The sequence below is a fragment of the Limulus polyphemus genome, unplaced genomic scaffold (genome assembly GCF_000517525.1).
Source record: "Limulus polyphemus unplaced genomic scaffold, Limulus_polyphemus-2.1.2 Scaffold142, whole genome shotgun sequence".
In the NCBI taxonomy this organism is placed as follows: domain Eukaryota; kingdom Metazoa; phylum Arthropoda; class Merostomata; order Xiphosura; family Limulidae; genus Limulus; species Limulus polyphemus.
In genome coordinates this window covers 93779-103915 of record NW_013665752.1, presented here as the reverse complement: position 1 = coordinate 103915, position 10137 = coordinate 93779, and the positions used below count along the sequence as shown (strand labels likewise).

General features: G+C 32.1%; 1 protein-coding gene across 1 annotated transcript in view; it reads left to right on the top strand.

Moving 5' to 3' along the window:
* Positions 1-1355: 1355 nt before the first annotated feature.
* LOC106474760 (calcyphosin-like protein) overlaps positions 1356-10137 on the top strand; it is a 20728-nt gene continuing 11946 nt past the window's right edge. The window contains exons 1-3 of the mRNA XM_013935453.2: positions 1356-1442; positions 3783-3929; positions 8621-8798. Coding sequence (XP_013790907.1) covers positions 3787-3929; positions 8621-8798 — 321 coding nt within the window. The 5' untranslated portion in view covers positions 1356-1442; positions 3783-3786. The remainder of the gene's footprint in view (positions 1443-3782; positions 3930-8620; positions 8799-10137) is intronic.

Sequence of the window (10137 nt, the reverse complement as noted above, 5' to 3'; positions counted from 1 at the left end):
CTGTTACCGATGATAGGACATTTCTTGATGAAGCAGATGAACCCCACATGAAGCAGAAGCCAATGAGATGGAGACCAGTACGGAAGAAGATACGTTCTGTAAAATTAAGGACTTTGTTGTATTTTAATTTGGTGTTTGTAAATTCTGTACATTTAATTAAGTTATTGTTAATTATCTATTGGTTAAATGTAAATGGCTATTGTTCGAGACAAACAATACTACGGAAGGGGCAGTGTTACGACAGCGGAAGTCACGCGACGCTGGGAGCATGCGTACTGAAGTTTCTCGAAGGATCATGAATTATCGAGGAACCCCGCGAACGTCCTAGTGTTTGCTAGACGCCCTTTACATATATATATATAAGCCTGGCGATAAAAACCAGCGGGGCAGATACATCGAAGAGAGAGATTGAGAAGATAGATAATTGAGTCAAGGGAACAGTAGGCACCGTAAGTAAAGTGTGCGAATCGCTGTGATTTACAGCGTGTGTTATAAAGGTTGTTAAGTTTAAAGTGACTGTGGAAATTCTGTGTATTACAAAGTTGTATCGAGAAAGAATAAACTAGTTTTAATTAAGAAAGGACTTGAAGTTCCTCGTATTGCTGAAATTCCTCGGAAAGAATTTATACCGGAAATTATAGTCATATTTCACATTATTCAATTTAATTAAAAGTTTTTCACATTGATTCACAAGAAAATAACTCATGCTAAAGCTAAATGTAAATGTGTATCCTTATTCTAATATAATGCCCCCCAGTGGCACAGCTGTATATCTGCGGACTTACAACGCTAGAAACCAAGTTTCGATACCCCTGGTGAGCAGAGCACAGATAGCCTATTGTGTAGCTTTGTGCTTAACTTCAAACAAACACTTACAATATAAATTATTAATACTACTAATAGTAGGTGCTTCTTTGTTTGTTGTTAGTCGCAAAGCTACATAAAGGGTTTTCTGTGCTCTGCTCATCACGGGAATCGCAACCCGGTTTTTGGTGTTATAAGCTTTCAGGCTTATGGCTAAACAACTGGAAGTGGGGGAAGAGGGCGGGTACTCACGATTAAAGAAAGTGTCGTCCCGAGAAAATATATACATTACCATCAAACCCTCATTTGTGACGAGCTGGTCATGTTATTTTAAAGTTGGTTTATATTTCTTCTTCGTAGCTAATTTTCGATAAGCATTAAATAACGGTATATAGCTTATATATGTGTATGTGTGTATCAATTTAAAGACTTTGAGAGTGAACCTTTTTCTGTTTTGTCGAACTTCAACCGTATTTGAAATGCATTCATAATTATTAATACGGTTGTTGTTAGAGGGCTGCAATTTCCTGTTGGGCGTGGGCTTCTGTTTCGAAGTTGTGAGCGTAACGTTAGAGGTCTGAAGCGTGTTCATATATGAATTAGCATAGACGCGTTATTTTTGTCAAACGTAAGAAAAGGTAAAGTGTTTCAAACTTTTAGTAACATAGATTTCGTTTTGAAAGAATTTGGTGTATTTTTCGTAAATGTATTTTTAGTGAAAGAGGTTTGTTATCTAGACTATTAATAATAATAATATAGTCTGGCAAGGAGTGAGGTACTGTAATTTGTAAAGTGTTATCTGTAGATACTAGACCATACTTTAACTTAAGTTTTACTTTTAACGGTTATGTCGATTACTGTTAATGTTAAGTGTTAGACGTAGTTGGTTAACTTTAGAAACAACAAAACACAAATATGAACTTGTGCATCCAAGTTGGCAACATTTTTGTAACAGAACAAGAGGTCTGAATTACTTGAACTTCAGAATTAGATATTATAATTACTCTATCTTTCACACTAACTTGACTAAGTAAAAAAGAGGTGGTAACTGACCCATACTTCAGTCTTTGAACTTGCTTTTAAGATTTATTATTTTTGGCACTTAAATTAATGACTTACTGGAGTCTGTGAACTGTAAGTCTTCTATGCTTTAGAAATTACAAGATACAAAATATTTTTTACATAGCATTACAAAAACATTAGTCCTGTACCATGCCCGAGTATATCTAATTAGTATAAGTAACAAAACTTTTGAAATTTCTGTCAAAACTACAAGCAGTAAGAATAGAAGCAACAAGTTTAAGGTATGGAAAAACTGACGTGACTAGGTAAAACAATATTAAGCCTATTTTCATAATATGGTAGTCATCTTATAAGTTATAGAAGAGTTTTTTCTTCAGGTGAGGTAGAAATTGCAATATTAAAAAGCTTAAGAATAAGAGAATATTGGATGGGTTTTTAGAGATCTTAGTTTGATATACATGTAAGAAAAGGAGTTTCTTTATGTAGTACATAATAGATTGGTGGTAGAATAGAATTTGACAGAGCCTACATTAGATAGTCTAAATGACTTCTTTTTGTCCATTCTAGATGATATAATTATTAACATTGATATATTTATTACTTGCATGTAAAACTGAACATTAGTATTCTTTAAGTTTTTACTTTCCTCTTTGTTAAATTGTTGTTTTAATGATGTTTACTTATATCTGTGGTCCTTATGGCCATAAAATTAATGTAAAAGGACAGCATGGACATACCATTACCTCATACTCTTATATATACCAAATGAGATGGTTGTATCAGATGGTTATATATACAAAAATTGATTTACTGGGATAAGGTAATCTATATTATAAACAAAACGATTGGGATATATAACCTTGTTATTAAAAAACTAAAGAAAACTGTGATAAGTAACTCTTTTAGGAACAGAATAAAAATGTGTGATACATAACTCTGTATTAAAAACAATATCAAACGAATGGTATATACATTATCTGTATTAAGACAAAAATAAAATGGCGGGTATATTAGATCCTGTTTTAGAAACAAAATGGCAGGTATATTGGATCCTGTTTTAGAAACAAAATGAAAGGGATGTGTAACTCTGTATGAAATAAATAAAATAATTTTAAAGTGGGATTCTGTATTAGAAACACAATTAAATCTATGGTCCTAATGACCATAAAATTAATGTAATTTGAAAGTATGGACAGGCCATTTCCTCATACTCATATATATGTATTTATTTATATATACCCAATCAGATGATTGTATGAGACAGTTAGTTATACGTACAAAAACTGATTTACATAGTATTTTGAAATGATACTTTTGTATTTACTTCATGATGGTTTTGGATGGTATTTAGTAGGACCATTGTAGTAATGAATAACTACTAGTAAGATCAGCCTACACATATCCTATGCAGTTTTGTGTAATGGCCTATTTCAAAGACAATTTCCTTCAATATTTCAAGAAATACTAAAATAAATGCAACGAAACAACATGAAGTGTATGATTTGGTGCACTTCAGAACACTTACTAACATTACACTCATAACTTTGAAACAAAAGCCTACACACAAAAGGAAATTGCAGTCCTGTAACTACAGCTGAATTAACAATTATTAATATGTTTCAATGCAGTTAAAGCAGTAGAAATTAGACAAAAAAAAAGTTTACCTTCAAAGTTGTAAAATTTGTCTTCACACATACATACAAGCTATATAAAGTTATTATACACTTATTGAAAAGTAGCTATTTCTTGGTTGTTGATCAAGCTAAGAATGCTGTAAAAATGGTTTTTACCTAAAATTTAACTACTGTATAATGTATTTATGATAAGTACAATCATGTTTTTATACATATAGAAAGTTGGTTAACATATTTTGAGAACTTGCATTTCTTAAAATTATAGTGTTAGTATTGCATAGTGTAATGTTATTTGAGCTTTTTACCTATTTATTCGAACAGAACTATGTCAGCCATCCAAGTAGATCGCCAAGAAGAAGAAATGAAGCAGAAAGCCCAGAAAATGGCCACTCAGGCTAAAAACCCAATAGAGAAATTGCGATACCAGTGCCTGCAGAGAGGAGCAAAAGGAATTAAAGGGCTAGGAAGGTATTTGGATTGAGATCAATTTTGGTTATTCATAGACTTTTGTTCAAGTGAACTTTTTTTTTTCAAGTTTCATTTTTTGCAGAAGACTTTTACAAAACACTGAGATCAGTGCCTCTTCTATCCCAATTAATTAATTACATATGCTTTTCAAAGTACATCACACATGCATAAAATACAATATATAACTTTGAGGGCCCATGTGAGCACCAAATGATACAGAAGTCCATAGAAGATGTCTGTAAGTGGTTTTAGCATAAATTTCAATTTGAATTTGTTTCTTCTGTGACTTGCATGTTGACTTTTAGATATTGCTGGATGCTTTGTGATAATGGAACCATATGTTATTGCCATTCAGTCTATAGAAAGATGGTATTTTCTCATTGTATAGTGGTATTAACATGCTGATTTATTAGTACAGTATGTAGAATTTACCTTTGGATTTTTCTCAGCTTTTCAGTTGTTTAATTCTATTTTATGACTATAAATTGCAACCATGATAAAGTCTTTGAAAACCCTAAGTGACATGTTCTGTATCAATTTTGAAATGTATCACTATCAGAATGTTCAGTAGGTATAGAGTTGTATGATTTTTTGCAGTGTGGTGCCATATATCTGTCCCATGCTAGATATGTATAGTTTTTGACAAGTGGCTCTCTGTTCAACTATTTTCTTTGGAAGAAGCTTGTGAATTATCTTACATTTTTTCAAGAAAATTTCCTACTTTAACCGAAGTGGATAGCTGAGTTCTTGGATTACTTTGGTGATAAACTATTTAAATTCAAAGTATCTGGTGTATTGCTGGTACATGTTGTTTATGATAGAGTAATCTTTCTCCTTCTTTGCTTTAATGGTATAGTTCAACAGTACAAATATCCTTTCCAAACATTAAAATTTCATGCCATGCATGCTTTTAAAATTCCAGAATACAGGGAGGAGAACTGTATAATGGATTATCTTGTAATGTAATCCTTTCTGAAGGCATCAATTTAGAGATAATAACTCACCTCTCACACAGAAATTCAGTCTTCCTCATGCAACTGCCTACGAGATTTACATGCCACTAGCCTTGAGGTAACTACCACCTAAATTCACTTGTTTAACATGAACTGCACTGGTAGATAATGATATCATCATGCGACAAAAGCCCTCCACCAATAGGAGAGCAACAGAACCTCCATGCACAGTAACTTTCCCTATGCACTTGCACTTGTGATAACTTCATTCTTCTTCTAAGCATTGCATTGAACAGACATATTCAGTTCAGTTTGATGAGAATTTCTTTTGTTAAGAAACTTTGATTTTTATTTTTTTTGCTTTTGTTTCAAGAGCTGTAATATTTATCATGAATTCTCAAATGATGGTGAGTGTCAATACTACAAGCATAGGCCTATTTCTACTATGGCATTTGGAGGCTTTTTATCTGTTCAGAATGTTGTAGCCATTGTTCAACATGTTGTGGATTACCTTGTGCTTACTGGGTTTCTTACTCCCATCCCATTGGCCAATGTTCTTTCTCCTCAGTCTGATCTACTGAACTACGAATTTCACGTGATTTGCTTTGGATAGTGCCTTACTTTTCAAAAAATAATCTTAACCTTCCAATATATTTCTATATTTCATTTTCAGGTATGTTTTTTCCTTATCTTTTGCCTGTGTTCTTTCATATTTCTTGATTTTGCTCACTGATCCCAGTTCTTGGGGTTTACCATATCTTTCCTCCTTGCTTGTTATTAGGGTTTTTATTGTTTCCTTTCTCTAACAGCTCCTTTCTCAAAATCCTCAAAGATTATACCACTGTCAAGACAAGATATGGTCTCTCATAGGTGTGCCCCTGTAAAGCACTTGCCATCGAGTGTCACACTCCATGTGCTTTCTTAAGAGAGCTCATTTAGGTAAAATTTGTACCAGCCACTCCACCATTTGAGTTTGAGATTCTAACGTTTTTCTGTGAGGAGTGAAGGGCTTGATTTAAATGTTCCAGTTGCTGACTATAAATCTCTGCATTGACAGTTCACTGTCGACTGAGGAATTTGAAATTAATTACTCCTTTGATGTCCCACCAAATGCAAAGCATCACTTTCTGTGGATGGAGTCCAGGTTTTGGGGTCGGAAATGGATTTTGTCTAGGACTGAGCCATTGTTTTTGGCATTTAATATTTGCATAGAGAATCCATTTTTCATCAACAGTGCCAATTCTGTCCAAAAATGGTTCATGTGCAGTACATGCTAGAAGAGACGAGTGCAACATTCATAAGTTGGAAATGATGATCATCGGAGAGTTCTTGAGGCACCTAAACATCTTCTTTATGGAGTTTTCACATATTCCTTAGATATTTATGTATTGTTTCATGATAGACATACAATTTCAAGGCCATTTCACAAGTGTGTTGCCTTGAGTTAGACTCAACAAGCGTCTTCAAAGCATCAATATCAATTCCAACATGTCGACCCTTGCCATCATAGTTTTTAAGGCTAAAGTTACCTGAACGAAATATGCTGAACCACTATTGACACTTACGAACTTTCAAAACATTTCCATAAACTTCTTTGATATTCTTTCTGGCTAAAGAGGCATTGTTTCCCTTCTTGTATTCAAACAGCATTACATGCTGAATCTGTCTTGTTGTGTGCCATCACTATAAGGGATTAGAGTATACTAAACTTTATACATTATATGGGCTACACTGATGTGATGTTTAGGCAGTTTATTAAACTATTATACATGATGTACATTTTTTGGGGGGTGGTTAATGAAAGTGTTCCAAAATGCAACATTAATTTGATGACCTAATACATTTTCAAACCACTACAATTAAATTACAAATGGACCATTGCATTTTACCTGGGTAGACACTAGCCATGAGGATGGCCAGGGACCAAGTGGTTGGTTGTTACCATAGCTTTTAAACATCCCTTTGATGTACAAGGATTTCGGTGGTCAGTAAATAACCTCAAGGTAAGTGGCAGCTGAAAATGCTAAACTTTGTTAATTATGCAACTTTATATTCTGTTCTTCAGGTTGAAAACTCTATTTTTACATTTGCATCTAATATTTATTTGTTCAGGTTGTTCAAGTATCCAAGTCTTTTGGTTTAAGGTAGTGATTTGGTGTCCAGCTTGTTTCTGCATGTAAAATAAGTTCTAGGAAGCATGATGTAGTTCAGTATTTCAAAAATATAAGTGGAAGCTGTTTCATAAAAACATGGTCGTAGATAATAAATGAATTTTTTTTTGTTATCTTAATGTACTTAATGTCAGTAGTTTGTTTATTTTGTTACCATAAACATCAGTGTTTTATCTCCTCTTTTAACATCACTTGTATTTTGAAGTAAATTGTAGACATGTATAAACTGCTAACATCTTTAATTTTTTCCAGTTTTTATTTATTTTCTTACATGCACATGAACTGTTCTAATGTGCAGGTATATCCTTTATTGTTGTAAACTATTCTCTGCAGTAATGTAAATAATTTCTATTAAATCGGTTTGCCATTATAATGTGTAATTTGAAGTAGATTAGTTGCTCATGAATATGATGTTTTATTTTCAAAATTAGTTGTTTAAAGAGTGTTTAGTCATTTCCACAAGCTTAAATTCCCATGCACTATTTGTGAAGCAAGAATTCTTTCCTATAGTTTGTAATTGTAGTTTTTTCAAGAATATACAGAAACAGAACATAAGAAAATGAATGATCATAGTATCTTCCAAAGGTCACCTCTTTAAAAAGCTCAAGTTATTCAATGTTCTGTGTTTTGATTTATCCTTTTTTTTATGTGACATGTTTATTCAATGTCTTGAATTTTTTGTCATAAATGTGTTCTAAAAGAAAAAAGTGTAAAATAAGTTATTGTGTTTCTTAAAAAACATAATTTAACATGTAATACTTTTATTTGTAAAGATGGTGGTGAAAATATATTTTCCTGAAAATGTGAATGTATTTTTTATGAAACCATGAATTCTTGTATATTCAGTTTTTAAGTAGAAACCAAATATTATAGATTTAGCATTTGTAGTTTCTGAGTACCTGATTGGGTAAGTTTAATTGCAATGGTATATGTATGTCATCATTTTAAGGAAATAGCAATCAAATAACTGTCATTTCATGGATACAGTATGTATATGAATACTATTGGTATACATATACGAACATACAATCAGTCTGAATGATTGATTATCAGTGGAAGATAAGGTTATTGATCTTTTTTACAGGTACTTGTACAGATAAGCTGAGACTCAGTTACTTGGTTAGATACACTCAGTCTAATGTAGTGGTTCTTCACTGCTGGTATGCAGAAATATCCAGTGGAAAAAAAGTTTTATGAAAGATTTGATTTTTGTAAAATCTGTAATTTGTACGTGTTAGGAATTGGTGAAAAATGTTGTTTCCTTCTTTATTGTTGAAGAAGCTAAATTAGGAAACAACACAACTAGCCTATATACTACTAACAGTCAATATGTTTTTATAAAGATTTTGCTGGTTCATGGAGTGAAAAACTTCAGGAACCAATGACCTAATCTCTTGTTGTAATTGTCAGAATTTTTTAACACCAAAAAGTCAAGTAAACAAAAACAAATATTGAATGAAACAGTTTTTAAAACAAGTAATGAAAATTTTGTGTAATTAATGTAATCTATAAATACATTGGAGGACTTTGTTTATAATATAAATGTGTTCTGATGATAAACTTCTAGAGCCTTTCGGATAATGGATGATTCTGGGGATAAGAAATTGGACTTAGAAGAATTTAGTAAAGGTCTTCGAGACTTTCAGATTTCTTTAGAAAAACATGAAATTGAAAAGCTGTTCAATGATATAGACAAAGATGGAAGTGGTCATCTAAATTTTGATGAGTTTCTTAAAGCTCTGAGGGTAAGAAGTAAAATGAATTAATATGCTTTATCTAAATAATGTTTTGTTATAACAATATTACCTTGTAGAATGGCTTATCTCTCCAAGTGTTTTTTATTGTAAGCAATTGATGTTTATACAGGGTGTATACAGTCAGGGACAATATGGAAAAGTCAAATAATTTTTTTTTGCAAGTTTCATTTTTCTTTTTTTCAGTCAGTAATCACTAACAGAAATGTATTGGCTAGCTACTACGTCTAGTATACAAGTTCAATAACTCATTTAAGGTAGTTAATGCAATGACTTCTGAGCATAGTTTCCTTTATTTATTTATATATATATAAGTAGAAAAATGCAAAGGTGATAAAATAAATTAGACTGGTTCAAGCAAATGCTCTTTTTCAAGCCAGAAACAAGCCTGTCAGTTAATGACAATTACAGATATGTTTTGAAGTGAAACAATACACGAAAACAGAATGTCATGCAAGATAGAAGAACCAGAATTAAACAATATAATAGAGCTGGTAATTAAATAACAGTATTAAAAATTATTAGAAATATAGAACAACTTAGAACAACATAGCAAAGAAAGAAATAACTTAAACATTTTAAGATAATAAAAGAAAGGTATTTAAGAAAAAAAAATTATAAAAAGCTGAACTGTTCATTAATACCCAAAGGACTTAACCCCATTTAAAAATTATTTCTTTTTTATTAGTGGTTCTTTTATTGGTGTTGGAGGGGGCATGATGTAAGGCAAGTACTTTAAAGTGCTCAAAAGAATGACCAGCTGTGTTAAAGTACCGAGCTACAGGTTTATCTTGATCTTTAATGAGGATGCTATGTAAGTGTTCTCATGTATGTTCAGTGAGCAGTCGGCTGGTTTCTCCTGCATAGATTTGGTCACAGTTGTTACAAATAATACAATAAACTAAACATTTAGATGTACAGGTAAACTGGCTATTTACAGAATATGTTGATTTAGAGCCTCTAACAGATGTTGCATGTTGCTAACGAGGAGCTAAAATGGTGAGCAGTGTGTTGCATAACAGTGATTCGACAATTAAAGCTTTGTGAAAACAAGTTAAAACGACAGTAAATAAAACAAAATTGAGAATAAATATATATACATTATACATGTATCTTTATTTAAAGTAAACTTTATTGAACATCAGTGATTAAGGTAAAGAAAGTATAGTAAATTAGTGTACAGTACAATGCTGTCTTTCATAATTTCAGTCAATTTCAACAATATCAAAAGATTCTGAATGATCTTCAACAACAAGCATTGTTGGTGTCGTGTTATTTTCTTGTAACTTTTGCTTTTTATATGGCTGTGGATTAGGCCGCCTTTCAGATT